At 32.7% G+C, this 22978-nt stretch overlaps 1 protein-coding gene across 1 annotated transcript in view; it reads right to left on the bottom strand.

The window, feature by feature from the left end:
• The window catches only part of LOC134856480 (uncharacterized), a gene marked incomplete at both ends in the record, with an annotated part of 57507 nt that overhangs the window by 20150 nt on the left and 14379 nt on the right, over positions 1–22978 (bottom strand). Inside the window, 7 exon segments of the mRNA XM_063872749.1 lie at positions 13081–13241; positions 13410–13492; positions 14162–14301; positions 16057–16223; positions 16582–16792; positions 21872–22073; positions 22630–22733. Of these exon segments, the coding sequence (XP_063728819.1) occupies positions 13081–13241; positions 13410–13492; positions 14162–14301; positions 16057–16223; positions 16582–16792; positions 21872–22073; positions 22630–22733 (1068 nt within the window).

The raw sequence follows: 22978 nt of genomic DNA, 5'->3' as shown, positions 1-22978 counted from the left end.
ATTGGAGGCTGCTACGACGTTGAGTTAGTCATCCACCACCATATCAACGTACGGCATGATTCAATCACTTTTACAACAATCTACCACAGTTGATATCCCCGAGGAACAGCACCCCCTACTTCATCAACGGATCCGATGGTAGAAACGGAGATCGACACTCGAAGTAACACCTCATAAACTATACACCCAGAAGTGAAAACTAGTTTTGAGGATAATGATTCGAAGTTTAAAAAGAACTAATCACCGGAAAACGTTCTTAAACTTAATAAACTTTTTCTCGAATTGTCTTAGTTTTTTTACCGTTGAAGTGGCAAATGGGTGTATGTAGACTTTGTAATAAAACAGATGTAGATTTTAAATTTTTCTCATGGGGATTGTTGTGATTTGTTTTATGACTCAATGATTTTGATCTTCGATAAAAATTAGATACTGTCGATCACTTAATAAATCGACCAACGACCGATCATTCGCTGCTTAAGTTAGTTTCAGAATAAGCATTTTGTTTCAACAAGTGTCTTATTTGCTATATTCTTTAGATAAAACCATCTTCGTTTTTTTTTAATAATCTTCGCAAGTGTTTACAAGCGGCAGAATAATATAAAAATTAAGCCTCGAATTGCGAGTTGCTAGACATATTTTGCTTTCAGCATCAGAAACTTATGAAAATATCTTGTGCCATACCCTAATCTTATTCTATACCAAATTTAATTTCAATCAGGAAAAGTCCTGGAAAAATTTAAACCACAGATTTTCCCGTCATTAAAAAATTGCTCATTGCAAGTTTTTGATTAATTGATTATTTCCAATGTGACATAAGGTTTAGATAATTTTTTTTACAGAAAACCTAAAGGACGGACCCGTAGAGTAGGTTAGATTGTTTATAATTTCTCTTCTCAACTTGGAAGCTTTTGTTAGGTACTATCAAAAGTTTCAAATTCGAAAAAAAGAAGTAAAAAAAAAGGCGTTAAAAACAATGAGTTGCAGCACGAGATCAATTTTCTACACTGTTTTGAATAACTATTCTATCTTGAAACGAAAAAACGCTTTTTTTGATGAGGTCAAAGATGCAGCTTTTATAAGATGGTTTTTTGGACAAAGGTCAACCATTCGTCCTGGGATTGCAAAAAAAAGCAAAAATGAACAATTTTTTAATAAAAAATTGTTCATATAGAATAAATTCAAACAGAAGACTAAGTTTTTTGTCCCGTGATTTTCTTTTTTTTTCAACTACTTTGCTAAGTTTTTTTGAATATGATTTTATGAGTAAGCTCTTTTTCTTGCTTACTTTGTAAGAGCACTATTTTTGCTCATTTCGATAAAATTTTATTGCTGTTTCATTGCTGAAAATAAGCCAAACTAGCGATAAATTATCAATGAATTTTGCTATAGTGGCAATGAAAATCAAAAAATCATCGATGGCAATCGCTGTTTTTCCACTTTTTTATCGCAAATTTTCAATTTGAATTTAACCCTGGTAAAATATTGTCTGCAATCTGAACTATTTAATTTTAATTATTTTTGTCCAACGTTGGCAAATCTGTTATTTAAAATCATTTCTGTGTTCGGTAAGTTTTCATATTTTGCCTTTTGTCTAGCATAACGTGTTACAGCGAAAAAGGAGTTCGAACGGTATTATTCAACAGCAGCTTTTTTTATAATTTTAGTTTATTAAAATTTCTACTCTTATCTCTATTTTGTAAAGAAAACTGACGAACTTTCGTTTTTTAGCGTACATGGAGCAACAAAAAATGGTTTTCTGTTTTTTTTTCCAGAGAAAACATCTCATTTCATTCAGCATAAATCACTCTTACTGTTAGTAATTTTAAAATGAGCGTGTCACGTCAGGTTAAACTATTTATTTTAACTCGCGCAGTTGACTCAAGTCTTTCTAATAGTGTTGGTGCAGACCGTACAAAACACTGGGGCTCACTTATTGAGTACTATCTCAAAACGGGAGATTGGATTGTGCGGAAATTGTCGAGGGATATCGCCGCGAACCAATTATTGATGAAACTGACTCAGTACTGGAAGTTCGTGCAGAACCTTACGGTATTAGTATGAGCGAAGAGTTCGAACCCGAAGGAACAAATCGAAAGGCTGCCCATCAAACAGAGTTTGTTGAGATACCAGGAGACAACTTTCCTTTCACGTTCTGTGAGAAGTTTAACCAGAGATCAAAACCATACCACATTACTGAAATTAATTGTCAGACAGTGCTAAAAGGATTTCTAGCAGAAGTCGGACTTGAGACGCTGGAAACGACAAAAGATGCTACAAAAATTGCGATAAAGGTTCGAACATTTGCTTTGATTTTTTCTTTCTTTTCTATAAGAAGTGAGATCTAAAATGAATTAGCTCGAATAGACGTAAAAATAAGTTTCAAGCACACTGAAAAATCGAGGGAAACTTCAGATTTTAGCAGCCGCACAATTATATACACACCTGTTTCACTGCACTGCAGCTGTACTCGCTGTACGGTTTTTTTTTCAAGCCTGTGCCTCAACTTGCAAAATCTATAAAATTATGCCTACCCGTTGCAATAAACTTTCAAAAACAGATCTGAAATAACCTATTTCAGATCTGAAATAGGTTGTGAAATGTTCAAATAACGCTGGGATACTTTAAGGATTGGTTAATTCCAATCTAATTTCAGATCTGAGTTTTTAATTGTCTTGGTTAATTCCGATCTGAAAAATCTATTTCAGATCTAATTTCAGATCTGAAGTTTTGTTTTTCTTGGTTATTTTAGATCTGAAAAACCAATGATTCTGACACAATTTTTAAAATTTTGATTTTTTTTCGTATTTGTTAGCTTCTGCTAGCTACTAGCAAGTACTCAGCTACAAAGTCTCAAGTGGGAGACAGCGGAATTATGTTTCCCCAACCATGAGATGCACATTGGAAACACATTTTATAACGAGCTCATGAAGTCAAAAGCTCTTTATATGTTTCGATCATCTAGTTAGGCTTGAAAACTGATTCGACGATGTTTGGTTAAATCCCATTTTAAAAAATATATTGATGATTTGAAAACGATTTAAATTGATTCAAACATGGGTAAATTGAACAAGGATAGTTTTGTACTGTGCAAGTCGCACAGAGTGTTCAGACCACATTCATAAAAAACTATAAAACAATTTTTAAAAACTTTTTTGTTTTATTCCGTTTTTATCCGCCGTGATGAGAAAGTTTAGACAGTAACGCGTAGATTGTTAGTGAATAAGACATAATCGACAAAATTTTTTTTGAATAATCGTTGGACTTGCAAAAAAAAACAAAAAATAATCTAAAAATATCTGAACAATCGTTGGAATTACAAAGAATTTCATCTTTGAAATGCCTCTCTGCTGGAACTTCTATTAAATATCAAAACTTTCAATTCAATTTTCTCGACACTGGGTCCGTTTTTCAAACTTTTGAATGCCGTTGGAATCACGACTTAAAAAATTAAAGTTGATGTATCATTGGATGCACTTCGATATTTGTTCGTGGAAAACTCGATTATCACTGCTTAACATTGTTTGATCAATCGGGAGTATGCATTAAAAATGTGATGGGAAATTTTTTCATCATAGGCAGAAAGCCTTTTATCATGCTTATTAGCAAAAAATTATATATTTTGTTTCAGGTCTCGTCGAAAAGTAGTTTCCGATTGAGTGGGTTTATATGCAGAAAACTATTGCAACGACTAGTGCTTCCGGTTTTCGGACATAAGATAAAACAAGAGTTAATTAATACTGCAGTTCAAACCAGATTCAAGGCAATTGACGATTTACTTTTGCAGCTGCTAGAAGGTGATGGCAAAAAATTTAATGTTGAAGAGTTATTTAAAGGTATGGCTGGGGCAACCTCTTATTGGCAGTTACTCCAATATCCAATCGAGATCTTAACGGTTAATCTTGTTAAGATAATAGGCGCTGATGAGAAATTTGCGATAACGGTCGGAAAATTATCATCGATTTTTGCGTCAGCCGGAACCGGATTAGCCATGGAAGGAACTTCTGGCTTATTAATGTCTATATTGTTCTGCATAGTAGCAGGGTTTGTTGCCTGGTTTATTACCAAACTTTTTGCCCCGACAATTGACAAGCTAAAGACCGATAAATTGCTGTGCGGCTTTACAGTGAAAATGACTGACATGTTGGTTTCTGTTATGAACTACATTTATGCATGCAAAATCTCAGCTGATAAATGGGTGACCTTGATGAAAGAAAAGTCAGAAAATTTTCTCAGTGCAAACAAAAAATTGGCAGAAAAACTTCTCAAACAATACGCATCTCGGTCAAGAATGCATCGTAGAAGAGGCCTCTATTTCAAATTGAACTATCGTTATCCAAACAGCTGAAGACTCTTGACAGAACAACTCTGACTCAATTTAGCTCGTGACTCTTAAAACGTTTTAAATCTGACTTCAAGTCTGTACTGATATATTTTATATAATTCAACGACTTTCTACCTAAAAAAACACTGTTATCGAAATAAAAAATTTCTCACTACAGTAACTTTTTTTTAGTAATTTTCTGATGTTTGTGAGCAAGCTTAATTTATTGAAATTATTGATAATTGTGAGCGAGATTATTGAAATTTCTTTTGAATAATTTTTACAACACGTATTTCTACCAAGAAGTAGAAAAATTTCAGATTGCTTAGGAAATTTTGATAGCCAAAGTTTTGCAGAAAAATCCAAATGCTTTCAGTTTTTGGACAATTGGCATACATTAAACTTAAATTGATTCAAACATGGGTAAATTGATTAAGGATAGTTCGGAAGTTTTGTAATCCTTCATGACCTCATGACTTCATGACTTTATGACCTCGTTATAAAATGTGTTTCCAATGTGCATCTCATGCTTGGGGAAACATAATTCCGCTGTCTCCCACTTGAGACTTTTAGCTGAGTACTTGCTAGGAGCTAGCAGAAGCTAACAAATACGAAAAAAATCAAAATAACAAGCGTTTAAGCGTACAATTTGGCCATACATTATTTAAATAATTCATTTTTAAACAAAAATTTGAAAACTAGCGTGAAAACAGCTTATCGTCTTGTTTTTATAACAAGATAAAGTTTTTTCGTGCTTTCAGAATTTCAACTTTTGGGGAACGGAAGCAACAACACGAAAAATCCCTTCAAGACGGGGCGGATCTAGAATTCCTTTCAAGAAGGGGCGGATCTAGGATTTTCTCGAGGGGGGGGGCGGATTTTCGAAATAAAGTTCGACCACGTATTTTTAGGTCGACCAAACTGATTTTCTGAGCTCTCCCAAAGCACTACAAAGACCCTGTTTTGGTCAAAATTTCTATGCCACAGGCAAAATTTTGAAAAACAAGCCGAAAAAGGCATTTTTAGGCACTTTTTGGAAAACTTTGACCAACAAATTGCGTTTCCTCGGTGCAGGCTTCCTATTTAAAAATAGTATACGATGGCGCTGAAGTGACCTTTAGAAAAAATGTAAGGGTCAGTCAGCCAAAAATGGATATCTCAATCAAAGGGGGGACTCTTTGGGTAGCTATAGGATCGAATTCCTGAGGAGAAGGAGCGTCCAAACTCCCACACCCCCCTACCCCTCCCCCTAAATTCTTCCCTGTCTTCAAGCAAACTAATTTTAAAAACAGATCTGAGCTTTTTTCAACTTTTAAGCTAACATTTACTGAAGTTTTTGGCCTAAAAATTTAAGAACCGTTGTATTCGAAATTGCAAGTGAGATATAAACTGCCATTTACAGATTAAGCAGAACGCTGTTAAGCGTTAGGTAGTCGTTTTGTTGAAAGTATTTAACTTTTATATCGACAAAATTTTGGTTTCACCTAGCTTGGTTGTAGTTCAATTTCAACTTTTTAGTTTGTGCTAATTTTTCTCAGCGTTTTAAATATGTTTAACATTGACATCTCTTTCAAGTCCAATTTATGGTCAAAAACACAAAAAATATCAAAATGCATTTAACAAACACTTTCTGTTAATAACTAAGTAAATTTTTGTACGACGATTTTGGGCGGTATTTCAAAAACAATCTACATCGACTTTTCTTTCTATCTTTTCAAAATTGATCATTGGAAGACCATTTTATCGTATGAGATGTTTGAAGAAGCTAATTTAAATTCAAACAAAAACGAAAAAAGTTTCCTGAGAACTAATGATAATTATTGAAAGAATTTTCATGAAGATTTTCAAAATCAAGAGGATATCGATATTCAAAATCATTGCAAGAAAGCATTTTCTTGTACGAACTGTGTATGAACCTTGCATGGACCTTGACCGTGAACCTTGCATATTCAAACCGATCACTAGAAAATTGTTTTTGTTTTTAGGAGGAAAAACCAATTAGCAATTTTTTCGATTTACAAAATTCCCGATTTACAAAATTCCGGATTGACAAAATTCCCGATTTACAAAATTCCCGATTTACAAAAAGCATGGCCAAGTGCAAATCTTTAAAACTCATCTAGAGAGTGTTTGTTTCTAATGTTACAAAAGAAAAGACACTTTTTAGACAAATAACTCAAGAAAGTCGTTTATTTTATTTTAACAAATTTTAGATTTAATTTACAAAAATCTGTCGGGTACTAATAAAAGTCAAAATTCAATCTAATTAGGCTTTCGGGTTTTCGAACAGAAGATAGAGGGAACTGAAGAAAGGCCGTTTCTTGCAGCAAAAATAATATTTTGATTGGGTTGAAGGACTTACTACATTCTTCCAACAAAAGTAAAAGCAAAAATGAACAAAAACTTGGAAAAAAAGTTAGTTCATTTAGAGTTAGTTTAAACAAAAAGCTAAATTTTTTTCCCGTGTTTGTCGATATTTCTCGGGTACTTTTGCTTAAACGGTCAAAGTTTTTTGTATATGTTTTTTGGATGAACTCACATTTTTGCTTAAATTATTGACTGCAAATTTTTTTTATTTATGATTACCGCTAATGAAACTGTTATGTTAAATCACAACTGCATGTGGTGAATGTTCATTGTTTTGCATTTTTCTAGTTTATCATGTTAGAGCGAAAAATTAGTCTCTTTTATTAGCTGAAGTTAAAGCTGAACCGTAATAATCAACAGCAGCATTCTTTCATGTTTTTCTTATATTCAAGTGGTACTCTGAGTCTCTACTGAGTTTGCGAAATTGACCCATTTTTGTTAAGCGTACACAAATCCAAACAAAACTTACCTGTATACCTGTTTACAGCTGTTATTCTGCTTACCTGTTTTTGTCTAAAGCAATAGTTCTTTTTATGCAGTTAAATCATTCTTCTTGTTCACATTTTCATAATGAGCGAAACTGTTCAAGTCAAACTGTTCACGTTGCATTGTGCGCTTGAAGTCAACCCCTGTACCAGATTTAGCCCAAAACCCATAACGCATTGGGCATTACTTATTGAATATTATGACGAAAACAATGAGCTGGATCGTGAGGAAATTGTCGAAGGCACACGGGATTATGTTGTCAGTAAAGCAAAATCTGATTCAATTCTAGTTTGTCATCTGCAATCTTACGGAAAAAAGAAGAAGAGGGAGTTCGAAACCGATTTAGGACATGAAAGAGTTCCTTTGCAGATTGATGGTGGATATCACAAGATACCAGACGACAATTTCGCTTCCAGGTTTTGTGGCAGTTTTAACAAGAACCCAAAGCCTTACCATGCAATTGAAAACAGCTGTCAGACAGTGATTAAAGAGTTTCTCGCAACAGCCGGCATCGAAACTTCGCTGGTTCCAAACACTACAAAAGAGGTGTTATCGGTTGGTTAAACGTTTTTTTTTATGTTGTTTTTCATCAATTTAGGCGTGATCCTTTTAACCCGGGTTGACCATAAATGCTTGTCCTATAATTTTCATAAACAAAAAAGTGCTTATCATACAATTTCGTACTATTCCATAGATAAAAGAAAATGTAACGAAAAACCTAAGACAAGCGTTTTTCTTATATAGAAACTGTAGGATCGGTATTTTTTCATAAAACAGAAACTCGATTTTTTTAAAAACTTTATTTCTCAAAACTCTTGGGATGTGCTCTTGACCTAACACTAGTGGTGACTAAACAATGGTTTACTCAAAACTAGAGTCACCGAAGGGTTAATTGTCTGGCATTTACAATGCATGAGAAACGACCTGAATTGTGTAAGATTTCTTTTCACAAATCATAATGAAAGCATCAAACATTTTGGCAAACTTTGGCAAATTCTCAATTGGAATTTTTAAATTATCAGCTAATGATCAAGGCATATGTAAACATGCCATACGAAAAAAATAGGAGCTTTTAGCCTGTTTGAAAAAGTCCAATTTTTGTGTATCCAGTATCCAGGACTAGGCTAAGCAGACAAAAAATTAAAATTTGCATGCAATTTTTTTTTTGGAAAATGATTTTTTGAGTACAAAATTCGATTTGCCGTTGAAAAAAACTTGAGGAGGCAATTTCAACTTAACTCAATTTCGCAAAAAATTTGAACGTGGCCATCAAAAAAATGCTAGTCCTACAATTTTCATATAAGGAAATTGTATGATAACCATTTTTTTCCAAAATAAGAAACATAGTAAGAGAAGCATTTTGGGTCTATGGAGGTCAACCCTGGAATTTTAAAAGCAGAAACAGATTGTGGAAAAAACTTATAGAACTCTTTTTTTTGGGAAAACGTTTCCATTCTTTCCCAATTATACGCATATATAAGTAAAACTGGCACATATTTTTATAACTGGTTCTCAACTTGCAAAGATCTATACCTAAATTTTGATAGCGTTGAAACTTGTGTCATACTTTGTTTAAGTTAACACGGGCTAACTACTACAAGATACGAAAACTAAACCTTTCTCAAAAGTCTGGTCTTAAAGCCCGGTCAAAAACTGGAGTAAATTTTTGCGATAAGATTTGTCTCATAAATTTTTTTTTTTATCTCAATACAATTAATAAAAAAATTGCTTGATGTGAAACATCTCGAGATAATTCAGTGAAAACTAGGAAAACTATGATCAGAAAATTTTTAAGATACCAATATCATTTCCGAAAGTTGTATCCACTTTTGAAATAACTGGTCCAGCAATTTGTGAAATAAAAAAGAGTATTAGACTACTTTGTTCCATTAATTACGAAAACAGATATGAATTATTTTTATTTAATTGTTTTTCTTTCAAAACGGAAATGAGATTAATTTAATCAAATTTTACAATTCTTCGAAAAAAATTCAGAAAATCGTTGACTATCTTTTTTGCTTACATCCGTGGGCATTTTGTTTCTTTCAAATCAACTCAAAGAGCTCGACATTTATCAAATAGAAAAATTAGGTTGAAAATAAACTCAAAAGTCAAAACTACTGTTGTTTTTCTAATTTTCCTCTTCACTTTTTTCAACATCAAGAAAACAAAGCGACTGAAAATATTTGATATAATTGAGCTATTTCGAAATCATGGGAAAATTCATAAAAACTACAGTGCTGATTTAAATTATCCGGAAAAACGAACAAAAACAAAATGGGAGAATTTAAACGAAATCAAAAAGTTAAACATATTTAATTTCAAGCGCTTTTTTGCAAAACTTGAGCCAAAATTTTACTCCAAAACTAACTATGTTTGGCTTATTATGGTATATACATGAAAAAACTAAAAAATTTAGTTCCATAGCGGACAAAACTATATGAAAATAAAGTCTAATATAACCCGAGGTTAAATTTTGCCCGAGGTTAAAGGATAAAGTTAAAATTTGTTTAGTTTTTTTTAGTTTTATATTTAAAATTTAAAATAACAATTGTTTTTAAAAACAATTTTACAACGCTTCGCTTGCAATTTTAGAGATATTTCCCGTCTTAAAACTTGCTGACCTACATAAAAAACTCGCCTTGGTATAGTTTTGTCAGCAATGAATCCAGTAATTCTGGTGTAATTTTTGATTGACTTAAAATGCCAAAAATGATCAGTTTTGGGTTGAAATCAATTGCAATTTAATAATTTTGTAATGAATCTGCTTTGTCTTCACCACTATTTGTCTTAACCTAACCCATTTTGATTTAAAAAAAACTTTTTCTTATTTCACGTTTTTATCTGCTGCTTTGGAACATTTCAACCAACACTGTATATTCTGATGTGATTTTTAATAATTAAATAAATAAAACCTGAGAAAAATATTAATTGAAAGGCCGTTCACTATATTTTTAAGCCATGATTAATGTGTTTCAAGTTACCACGAAAAATACAAACACGAACTCATAATAGAAAAAATACAAACACGAGCTCCAACGAAAAGAACGGTTGAAAACGAATATGGCACATAAAAATTATATAGATTTTTTGAAGGAAAAACACGAGCAACCAATATAGTCAAAAGTTCAGATTCAGCTAGCTTGATCAAATGCGCTTATTTTAGTTAATTTTGTGATGTAAACTTTTTGTCGAAAAAAATACATTTTTAAATTCATTTTAATCACGCTTTCTAAAGAGCCCTTTTTGTTTTAGCACTCGAAGAAAGAAAATTTTCTAAGATTTGGAACATACCTCTGCGACAATTTCAAGTCAAAATTACATCGTTCAAACTTAGAAACAATATTGAACGATGTAACGACGGGTCAAAATCACAGCAGATATGAGGAAGTTGACGAAGTTCTGAAGCTTCTATTGAAGCATAAGGGCACTGAGATTACTAAAAAAACTTTGAATGAAATTACTGCGGATAAATCTCATGCTCAATTAGTTCAAATTCCTATCGAAATTATCACTGTAGCAATTTGTGAGCTAATGGAAACAGATGAAACATTTGCTGATGCGGTTGGAATATTATCAACGCTTTCCCTGGCATCGTATTTCGGATCACTCAAGGAGGGGTACTCTGACATATCAATGAATGGCGCTTTATTGATTGCAGGAGAATATGCTGCCTTATTATATTACAAAATGCTTGACCGGTCATCTACAGAGATAGTCAAAGATCTTGTTAGTAAATCGCAAATTAAAGAATTGCAGAAAAAATTTACAGTGGAGAAAGAGAGAATTAATAAATTTGTCGATAATTATATATTTGTATGCGTGCGTGACGAGGATAAATGGTTGACCTCATTGGAAGAAAGGTTGACATCTTTTGCCACAAAAAACTCCGAAACCGAGAGAACGACCATTCGTGGACAACCCAGGCAGCAGCCGACAAATCCGACGAGTTCACGCCCTAAGACTAAGATTCAGGACGAACCAGTGCCTCCAAAATTGGAGAAGAGAAAAAACCCGAAGCTAGAGCGTTTTTCGTCATCATCATCAGGGGAAGATTTAGAACCCAAAAGTAAGCGGAAAAGAACCCTATGAGCGACAAGATATATTACCACAACAACGATTGGACACTCTTATATCATAACCACCAATTAAGTCTCACGGATTGGGGTAATTTGATTGCATAACACTCTTTAATTAAGCAAGGGGCTAATAACATTTTCATTTTGTGTCAGTTTGTTTGTATTTGTAACTAACCAAATATGATCCATTGCCCTAAGTTATGTTGGTAAAATGATCATTTTTTAACTTATATATTCTTTTCAATTTCTCATTTCAGATTCACAATAAGCTATTCACAAAAATTCAAAAAAAACTTTAATGAAATCGCGATAGATGCCTTCTAATTGTGTCAAACACTTTAATTAAGCACGGAGCTTACAATTTTTCCATTTTGAGGCAATTTGTTTGTATTTGAAGCTAGCCAATTATGATCCATTGCCCTAAGTTATGTTGGTAAACTGATCACTTTTTAATTTTATATTCTTTTCAATTTCTCAATTCAGATTCACAAAAAACTATTCACAAAAAATGTTTAAAAATTTTTTAATGAAATCCCAATAGAAGCCTTCTAATTGTATCAAACTGTTTAATTGAGCACGAAGCTGATATTTTTTTTCAGTTTGTGTCAATTTTTTTGAATTTGTAAATAGCGAATAATGATCGATTACCCTAAGTTATGCTGGTAAACTGATCGTTTTAAAATTTTTATATTCTTTTTAATTTCTCAATTCAGATTCACAAAAAGCTATTCATAAAAATTGAAAAAAAACTTCAATGAAATCCCGATAGATGCCTTCTAATTGTATTAAACTCTTCAATTAAGCACGGAGCTTACAACTTTTTCATTTTGTGGCAATTTGTTTGTATTTGAAGCTAGCCAATTATGATCCATTGCCCTAAGTTATGTTGGTAAACTGATCATTTTTTAATTTTATATTCTTTTCAATTTCTCAATTCGGGTTCACAAAAAACTATTCACAAAAATTTAAACAAAAAATTAATGAAATCCCAATAGAAGCCTTTTAATTGTATCAAAGTGTTTAATTGAGGACGGAGCTGATAACTTTTTCAATTTGTGTCAATTTGTTTGCATTTGTAACTAGCCAATTATGATCGATTGCCCTAAGTTATGTTGGTAAACTGATCATTTTTCAATTTCTCAATTCAGACTCACAAAAAGCTATTCACAAAAACTCAAAAAAACTTTAATAAAATTCTGATAGATGCCTTCTAATTTTATCAAACAATTTAATTAAGCACGGAGCTGATAGTTTTTTCCTTTTATGACAATTTGTTTGTGTTTTTTAATCGCCAATGATGATCCATTACCCTACGTTAGTTATGTCGGTAAACTGATCATATTGCGACCCGTTCGCAGTTTCGTTTAATTTCTTGCTTCTAGTTTTGGGTCTTCATACCTTAAAACATGACTGTAAAGTATTTTTACTAACCAGTCATATTTCATAACTAACCTATAAAATATTTGTTGTAAATAAAATATATCCAGAATAAAGTTGATCTCTTCTAACTGTTTCCTTTTTCAGTATTTTTATACGATCTATTGAGAAGTAGGAAATAAAAAAAGATTAAGACCAGTATTTAGACTAAGTCAGACCGTTCATTGACTCCTCGAAACTATCCGGTCGAAAAAAAATTGCTTGAAAAACAGGTGAACTATCATCGATAACATTCTTACCTCAAAACTTTTGCTTGTCCTTAGAGTGTTAAAAAATATTTAGTAATTACAAAATCTCGGCGCGACTATGCAATTTGAGTCTAAACCCGGATGTGGCGCGACCCTTAAAGTCTGGACATGAGTCTGGGGCCTTGACCCGGGTAATAAATACCTGATTTCGTCTGAACATGCTGTCTCTGTCCCTCTTAGGGTTGACTAGACTCCTCTCCCCCGTGTCTCCCCTCTCCCCGAATATGTTCACAAAGATGTCTGCTCTCTCACATTCGGCCGAGTGAACGTCGCCCGTGTGCACTTCCACATCATAGTACACCACTGAAAAAGAAGAACAAATTCGAAAAATTTTAAGAATGCATGGAAAGAAACTGTTAAATTATTGAAAAAACTCACACAAAAACAACTTGTATAAAATATTGAGTTACTTTGTCCATTGCAAAAATCCAAAAATCCAAGCATATGAGTTCATTTATATATTATACTCACGTGGGTACAATCGGTCTCCGTTTTTCTTGTAGACAGGAGCCTCTCTGCAAATTTGACCATCGTCTAATTCCCTACTCAGCCACCTGAAACACGTTGAATTATAAATCACATGTTTTAATTCCCTACAATTTTCCCTTCAACTGCTTCCCACTTTTTGCAAAGGGGGGGGGTTGTATGGAGGTTCGGTACTTGGTTCAAAACTCACACTGCTTAACTGTAAAAACAGAGCGGAGTGGGGGGGGGGGGGGGAGGGTTCGTTATTAGGTACAAAATTTGCATTATTTTAACAGTTTCTTCTAGGGGGAGGTTGGTTATTAGGTACCATAGGCGGAAATCGTTATAGAGATCTGAAAGAAGCTGACATCTATTTTCTGTTCGACCCGCAAACTAGGCATTAATTGAAGAAATAGTTTGATACATTTTACTTAAAAAACAAAAACTAACTTTCCTTTATTAGCTTTATTAATTTTTGCTTTCAACATTTGGCTATTGATTGCAATTTTTTAGGCAATATTCGCACTCGAAATAAGAACTGTGAGAAAAATTGGAAAAAATCAACTAAAATCAACCATGAAAGTTGGAGAAAAACTGGATATAATTTCAAGAAAATTAGAAATAAACCAAGAAAATTGGATCTCTTTAACTATTCACAAACCCCCCTTGCAAGAAGCTAAGTACCAAAGGGAGGGGGGGGGGGGGTTAAAGAGATCCCGAAAATCAATAAGAGACAAAACTGAGGAACAATTATCCACCTGTGGAATGGGAAAGACAACTCCCTCTCCCCTGTTGAGTCAACAAGTGTGACGTCATCTAGCAGCCAGTCCGGGTGGTCCCCACTGTTGTCGTGGCCCACTCTAATTTTGAAGATAGAACCCACTTTGCCAATTGTCATCTGCAACAGGAAACAAATTCTGCCATGAGTATATGTAATTTTAATGGTGTAAATTTTTTTCTCATTTGTGGTTTTCCCTGCAGCATCTAATCCAATTTAAGTTCTTATAATTTTAATTGCAGGGGCGGATCTAGGACTTTTTCAAGGGGGGAGTTGTTTTTTCAAAAACTGATTTTCCGAGCTCTCTCAAAGCATTGAAAAGACCCTGTTTTTGGTCAAATTCTCTGCGCCACAGGAAAAACTTTGGAAAATCAGGCACAAAAAAGACATTTTTAAGTTCATTTTGGAATAATTTTGACCAGAAAACCGCGCTTTTTCTGTGACCCCCTCAAAATTTGTATATATTGGCGCCGAAGGGTCAGTCAAAAATATGGATATCTCAAAATAGTAGAAAGGGGGACCCTATGGGTCGGCAGGGGGAGTTTTTAGGCATTTTTAGAAAGTATTGAATAAAAAATCATGTTTATTCGGCGCGCGCTCCCATTTTAACATTAGTATATTTTGTCGCCAAAGGCTACTGCAGAAAAATTTTGAGTTGGCTCAGTCAAAGATTTATCGAAGACCCCAAAAAAGTTTCCGAGGAATACCGGATGACTGACCTAAAAAAAATAACATCTTCTTCCAAACTTTTAAACGCCTTGTTCCTACCGTTCTTTTTTCTAGGGTTTTTGAAAAAATGTTTTTTGGGGTTTTCGAAGTCAATAAAAAAATCATATATACAGATGAAATGCCTAAATTTTGAAAACCAAAATTTAATTTTTAATTACCATTTCAACCGCAACCCACACTGTATCTTCTAAAAAATATCCACCCCTCCAATAAAAACAAAAACTTTGCTGCGTTCCGATTGGTCCAAAAATTGACCAACAAAATCTACTGAACAATTCCCCTTTCTTGAAAGAAGTGAAGACTGTTAAATAGATAACAAAATGAAAACAAGGATAGCCGGTTTCTGTGCAAGTAAGGTTTTTTAAAGTAATTTTCTTCAAATTAGTGTCGTTTTTAGTGCGTGGTGAAAATTGCGAACTAAACGAACGTGTAGAATTCAATTGAAATATACATAATTGACCATATTTGTCTTCATAAGATGATAAAAAGACAAAACATGAAAAAAATAACTAAACGTTTTAAAATTTTTCTAATTTTTTGCATAATATTTTTCATTTAAAAAATACCCTTATTGCCAAGAAAACATTACATAAAATATCCAAAATGAGTGTTCTGTAAATTGAGTTTAAATTTTTTGAAGCCGAAAGGTCTAAGTACAATAATTTATCACAAAACGATTGTTACTCGATTGTTTCTCTCGAAATTGAATTAAAAATCAAAAATTTAAATTAGTTTTTGGGATATTGGGACAACTTTTAGATAATTTAAAAAAAAAAAAACGGTTCGAATCGCGACTGCAAAAGCTTCAACTTGAGATATCACTCAATCCACTGTGATCATTATTTGTCATAATTGATTTTGCGTGAAAATCAAAATAAAAACAGAAAACTAAGACACACCGAATAGAAATTTCCACACCAAAAAACGATAGTATCAATTGGTTAATCAGGTAGTGAATCAAGATAATTTTAACTATTTCCCCCTTTTGGTTTACCTTAAAATCCACCCCTGTTGTCAAAATTGCCACCCCTATAATAAAACAGTTCAACACAGAAGCATAAGCGAATTTTTACCTAGTAAAAAATCCCACCCCCTGCAAATTAAAGAGATGAAAGAGATCCGTTTATCAGTGAGATAAAATATCACCTGAAATTCATCAGTAGACCCCGGTTGAAACAAGTCTCCATCCTCCCCCGATCCCAAATGCACTTTACCACTGTCTCTCTTGTCCCCATACACCACAATGTACACTCTGGCACTGGTTGAGGCTGCGGGCTCTTCATCTGTGCGAACTCGGACCAACCATCTTCCGGCTGAAACAAAAATTTAAGAATATTTGTAAAAATATAATTAATTATTGATTTTTTTTGGGAATTGGTTGATTTTCTAAGTTTTCTGCCCGTATTCTAGCTGAAACCAAAAAAAAATTATTGCAATAACCTGAATTAATTTTCATAATTTTTTCACTTTTGGCTGATTAATTTTCTAATTTTTTTCACGCATATTACAGCTGAATAAAAAATGATTCAGTAAAATTTATCCATTTTGTTGATTTTTAATAGTTATTTTGTTTTTTCCTTATTTTTCTTTTTATTGTAATCAAATTTGAGTTGCCGGTAAAGTTTGAGTTGTTAAAAAAATTGATCTTAAAAATTCAGAAAAAAAGCCAACCTGCTTTTTCTCTCCTACTTTGCAACGGCCTCTCAACAAGATTATTCTCCCCTCCTAACACACTCCCCCCTCCCACCGACTGCAAGTCACTGGGTCCCCTCCTGTTCCCAATGGGTCTCAACACTCCGGGGGGTCTGCTCAGCTTCTCACAGGGGGGCACTGCTATGTAGATTGAGCACGAACCAGTCAACACTTCGCGCATCGAACTCACCTAGAGAGAAATCACCTCAAATTTTTCATTAATTTTTTCAGTCACGGTCAAAAAACCGATGTATGAATAAACCGAAAACGGTCTTAAAATGACCGTGAACCTGAAATTCAGATTATTTGGTCAGAAAACCCAAAATTTGCGGCATGCATGCAACAAAACTGATGCGATTAGTTAAAATTGTATCAGAACTCCTTGCGAATTCTTACTTTATTGAGTTTAATGGATCTATTTAATTTCATCGTATAACTAAACGCAGTCAATTAATCGCCCTCAAATAACAGTCAATTCAAAAAATATATCGACCCTTTATTGTATTTATAAAATTGAATATTTGTTTTTTTTGTTGTTGTTCTTTTCAAGCTTTTCTAAATAATTAAATTCCTTAAAATAATTTGCAGCTATTGCCACTTTTATCAGGTTACGTTTTTCGAGTATAAAAACAGATAACTTCTGCAATTCTCAACCTAAAAATGGTATTAAATCTCCATAGTATAAAAGGGATTTTAGGCAAATCAGGCAAATGGAGCGAATGCCTGAAAAATATGATAGCCAACCAGAATTAAGTATTCAAGAAATGAAAAGATGAAACGAAACAAATTGCTCGTTGTTTGTAGTAAAAACACCTTTGATTGGTTAAATTAGTTTTTTTTATCGAAATCAGAACATTCCATGCATAAACAAGGATACTCGGTTGTCGTGCAAATGTTTCACCATATTCATTAAATAAAAACTAGAAAAAAGCTTAGTTCATTAGTTTTCTTCAAATTAGTGTCGTTTCTACTGAGTGGTGTGATTTATAACCATACAAATTCGTAATAGATTAGTGAGTTAGGCAAGATCGACAAAAATTTTGTTGAAAAACTGAATATCAATTATCTTAATTCTGAAATTATCTTAATTAATCAATTAAAAAACTGAATATCTTAATTCTTGTTCAATAGTTTTTTTAATTCTTTCTTTTTGCAAAAAAAACATCAAAAACTTTTTCTGATAGTAAAATCAAGTTTTTTTTTAGTTTAAAACTACCAGAAAAAAACTTAATTTCAATATAACGAACATTACTCGATCGCGTTATTCGCTCAAAAAAGGACTAAAAAGCAAAGACTTTCAGTTTTTCTTGACACTGGGACAATTTTTTTTGGGTTTTTTGTGGTCCCATCTTTGACTGAAAAGGTTTCAATTTGGTACATCTTTCGAATTTTTCCAATAATTTTTGTGGTACCTGATTTTGCGTAAAAACAAAAACAAAAAGAATGAAAAAATTAAAACACATCCGAATACAAACTACTTCCCCTTGTCAGTGGTTGAAACAATAACTGTGCTAACTTAGTCAAAATTTTCATTTTAATTTTGACAGAGCAGGAAAAGGTTTCTACTTGCTTAGATTTTACATTCGTTTTCTTAGTGGTCATGGTTCCGGCTTTTAGTTTATAAGGAATTGGTGGTAGGAATTGACAATTTGACGCAAAATTATATTTTTGTTTTTTAAATTTCATGGATATGGGGTCAGAAATTTGCTGTGATAAATGCTTTACACAGCCAACGGAAAAAATGTTATTCAAGAATCAATTAGGAAAAATTAGATTAGAAAAGTCTGGCAAAAATGTTTTTAATTACACAAGCAGCAATACGATTTTGACTCTCGCCTGCTATGCCTCAAAAAGTTCATGCGATGAAATCATTTGAAAACTACCCATTGATAAAAAAAATCTAATTCTAAACAAAAATATACAATTACCGAACAACTTTACTTCAATTTGCAAGAACAAAACAAAAACAAAAACCAACATAATTTTTTAAAAAACATTAAAACAAAACACCAAGCTACTGAAAAAATAATTCTACTAAGACCATTTGAGAACGTTTCGAAATTTTGAAAAATTATTCTACACTGTTTCAACACAAATTGCCCAGAAAAAAATTGAATCAATCAACGAGGCAGAAATCAAAAAACAGCTACTGGCTGAAAAAATTCAAACAATTTTGCAATGATAGAAGCCGAAAACAAAAACCAATTTTGACTCCCGAATAAAAGTTCTGATCGGGCTAAAACAGCAATTTTAGAGAAAAGTATGTTGAACGAAAACTCAAACAGAAAAACGCAATCAAACCAATTTTAATGGAAAACAAAACAATTGCTGTAATTGAATTATGTTTAAGAACTATGATCCCAGATAAGTTCCAATTTATCTGGACTTGTACCAAAAAATACTTTAAGTTTCTGATCTGATTCAAAAAAAGAAAAAAAATGTTACTCTAATAGAAGATTAAATCGACACAAAGGAATACAGCTATTGTGCTAAGAAATTAAGCAGACAGATTTTCCTGTTGACATCTAAATATAAAAGTTCTCTAGCAGTTTTGATTGAAATTACAAAAACAATTGAGTTTAGGGTTTCTGATTTGATAGGATTTCAAGCTTGCGTAGTACGCGGGTTTCAATAAAAGGCTTTTTTGAGCCATACGGGATGGGTAAAAAGTTAAAGGTCTTCGATTAGTAAAAAAAATTGGCCAAAATATGCGCAGAAATTAATGAAATATAATATCTGCACACTAAAAAAACGCAATAAAGGCCACAGATTAAACAACAAAAAATATTTAATCAGCTGTTCCTTTAGATTGATAAAGCAAATCAGAGAGCAATGCGAAAAAAAACAAATGATGTCAAAAATTTTTTTAAGAAAAACAGAACAAAAATGTGCAAAAAGAATAAATTTTTTACAGCTGATTGAAAGACAAAAACAATGAACCAGTTGTTACTTGAACTAAAGAAAAATCAAAAGAAAATCTCATGCTTTTTTTTTATACTTCTCAAAGGAGGTTCTGGGAGGTTGAATCAGGTTATTACAATTTTCCAAGTACAAATATAAATACTTCCATGTAATATCAAAAAAAATAGAAAAAAAATTGGAAAACGAGCCGACGGAATTATAGCCGACCCTACAGCGCCGAAATTCTGTCAAACACTTTCGACGCAACGAAAACTCTTAAAAAAAACTCCAAAGAGGAGCCCATAACCCTTTTCCAATGTGAACCCACTACACACTGCACTAACGATGATGTTAATATAATGATTACCATATCGACCACTCTGTGAACAAAATTGATTTCTTTTTTTTGGGAGGGGGGGCGAGTCTAGTACCGATTGCAACAATCTTGCTTCACCATTGCAAAGTTAAAAAAACTGGACCATTGTTCACGATTTGGACCATTTAAACCATTGTACACGACCATATATTGTTGGAATTACACAATATATTTCTCTCCCTCATTTCCAGTTTCTGCGGATTTTTGCAGTTTCTTTTCAATTTCATTGGTGCCTTATGATTTTTGTGAGGCATTTTAAATTTTGATTAAATGTTTTTGTGTTTTTTTTTAGTTTTGGGTCAACCGAATTGCCATTTCTCCGTCTTTCAAATTTAAAGGCGACAGTTTGTCACAGCTACCGTTTTGTGGTGCTCTCCTTTTTTTTAAGATTGCCTTTGAATTTTTTTTCTAAGGATAAACTTTAAATAAATCAATTGTTTTAGTTCCCCAAAAAAGTCAATCTACCATTAGATACCAGGTGGAATGTTATTTAAATCTTTTCTTCCGTATTTGAAACCTGTTGTTCTATTTTAGTGACTAATTAACTAACATTACTTTTTATGTATGTTGCCAACCTATTGCAAGAAAAAGTACCTTTGGAATATAGTGAAAAATAAAACTTTTTATTTTAAAAGAAAAAAAAATGCAAAAATTAAATTTGAGAATTAACTAGTCACATTCATTCCGAAGAAACACTAGAAAAAAAACCATGACCAGGGTCGAAATTGGTCACTATTTTGGTCTCATTTTTTTCTATGGAGGGTAATCAATGAGCCCATTTTTCTAGAAAACAAGCTGAACGAGCCTAATTTTTTAGCAAAACGAGCTGAAGAAGCCCAATTTGTAGCAATGTGTGCCTAATTTTTGATACCCATTTTCCCAATATGGGACTGACTGAGCCCAAGTTTCAGCAAAGAGAGCTGAAATTTCCCAAATTTTAGAAATGAGAATTGAATGAACCCAAATTTTGGCAGATTTGTGTGGGTCAGTTTCCCAAGTATGACAGTTCGGTTACAATAATGGCCTTGTCTTTTTTCTTTTAACAAATTTACATCACAAAAATTTGAAAATTTTGATCGTATGGTTCCGGTTTTCTATCTTTAGTTCACTGATTACTTTTGTTGCCTCTAGACAAAATTTTCCTTGACACTTGGTTAAAATGTAAAAATGTTTATCGGGGGGCCTAGGAAATTAGACGATAAGCAAATTAGATTGATGCTACAAAAACTAAATTAAACGGAATTTAATTTTTACAGATCTGACATTTTAGACGAAAAAGCTATGAAAAGGAATGGGCCAACAAAAATTTTTCTTAAGAGTCAAGTTTCACAAATACAAAAAGAAAAAAAATTGTCAATACCCATCAAAACAGTTAGTTTAAACAAAAATAAATTATCAAAGCTGAATATTACAGGAGAGTTGTGAATTGAATATTTTGTGCATGATTGTCTTGTAAAATTTTTTACTTTGTGGGTTATGCATCCAAACAAATGTGCCGACAGGTTTTACGTAAAAAGCATTTGTTTGCGATAAATGGGTAACTGGCTTCCATGTACAATTTGGAAATTTTAAAAAGGCTTGTCTCTTGATTCCAGGGTTCTATACGCACGAAATTATGAGCGTATTCAGAACTCAGTTTATTCTCGTAATGAAAAAGGAAGGAGGCGGATTTTCGAAAAAGATTTTTATTATGTTTTTTAAATACACTTTTTTTATAGTTTTTTGTATCTATTGCTATAATTGTCTTAAAAAAACTACAGAACACTGTTCAATACCATCCTGGTACGTTAAAAAATCAAAATTTGGGTAATAAAGTAATAAAGACAGGATTTTACAAAAACATGCCAAAAATACGTTTTTGAAAATTTTGAACTGCAATGTTACGGTTATCAAAAATGCAAAAGGTGGTTCTTTTGTCAAATTTGCTAAGAATAGGGAACTCTTCAAGAAACGCGGAAGTAGAAAGATTCTCTAATATGAAGAGTATGTTACCTTCTTTCCGTCTGGTGTGAACAACTTATCAAAGGGACACCCGAACATCTCCCCCAAATCCCTCAAGAAATCCCCCATCTCAATGTTCGCTCTCCTGTTCAGTAGAATTAGATTCCTGTCAGTCGTGGATCCATTTCTGTACACTGTGATCTTCTTAGGAGTTCGCTCTTGCATGTCCAGATCTTCTTTAATGCCACCGGTTCTGAAAAAAAAAACATTAAAATTTGCTGGATTTTGAGCAATAAATTTTAAAGAAATAATTGAAATGCGATTAAATTTGCAAAACATTTTTATAGAGATATTCAAGTAAGTCTTTTATGTCTTTAAGTTAAATGCCTTAAGAGAATTGCGCCAAAAGAATATAAAAATTTAAAATAGTGTTTTAAAAAATAATAAACAAAAACTAAGACCAATTTTCTAAAAGGAATCGCCTGCAGAGCGAAATTAAATAATTCAACACGTAAGTTTGGTTATCTGCGCAACGAATTTTACAAAAAAAAATTGTAGTTTTTGATATTTGACGATATTTGATATTTCAGATATTTCTTTCTGCTTCATTGGATTCGATGTCAGCGTGAGTGATAAATACATCAGCCGAAGTATAAACCAACTGCCATATAAAGTATAAACCAGATCCTCAAATGTTTCATAGTAATCTTGTTAAAATTGCGTAACAGTTATGAAACAGTTGCAGTTTTCATCCAAAAGACGTAAATTCACTGTGGTTCAATTCACACTCATTGTGATGCAATTGTTACCTTTTGTTGTATGGCTGCATTTCCATGGGTCTCCCTTTGTTTTTCATCTTTTGCAGCTGGAAATAGTTCAAGGGGTACTTTCCAGTCAGACGAGTCGCAAACACCTAAAAAAATTGAAAGTTTCTTAATTTAAAACAAAGAGAATAAAGCAAAAAAGTACATACAATATGACAACAGTTTACTCAACACAATTTGAAAATAAATTTTCAAGTTTTTAAAATAAACAATTGACACTAAAAACAATTTCGAAAAAATATATATTTCATTTTCTAAAGCAAACGATTCGGTGTGTCCTCAAATCTTTCAAAAATATATTCTGAAGTTGCGATCATTTCTGTAATAGTTATGC

The sequence above is a fragment of the Symsagittifera roscoffensis genome, unplaced genomic scaffold, assembly GCF_963678635.1.
Source record: "Symsagittifera roscoffensis unplaced genomic scaffold, txSymRosc1.1 SCAFFOLD_321, whole genome shotgun sequence".
NCBI lineage: Eukaryota > Metazoa > Xenacoelomorpha > Acoela > Convolutidae > Symsagittifera > Symsagittifera roscoffensis.
The sequence above is the reverse complement of the archived record's forward strand: the minus strand, read 5'-3'. Positions and strand labels throughout refer to the sequence as shown.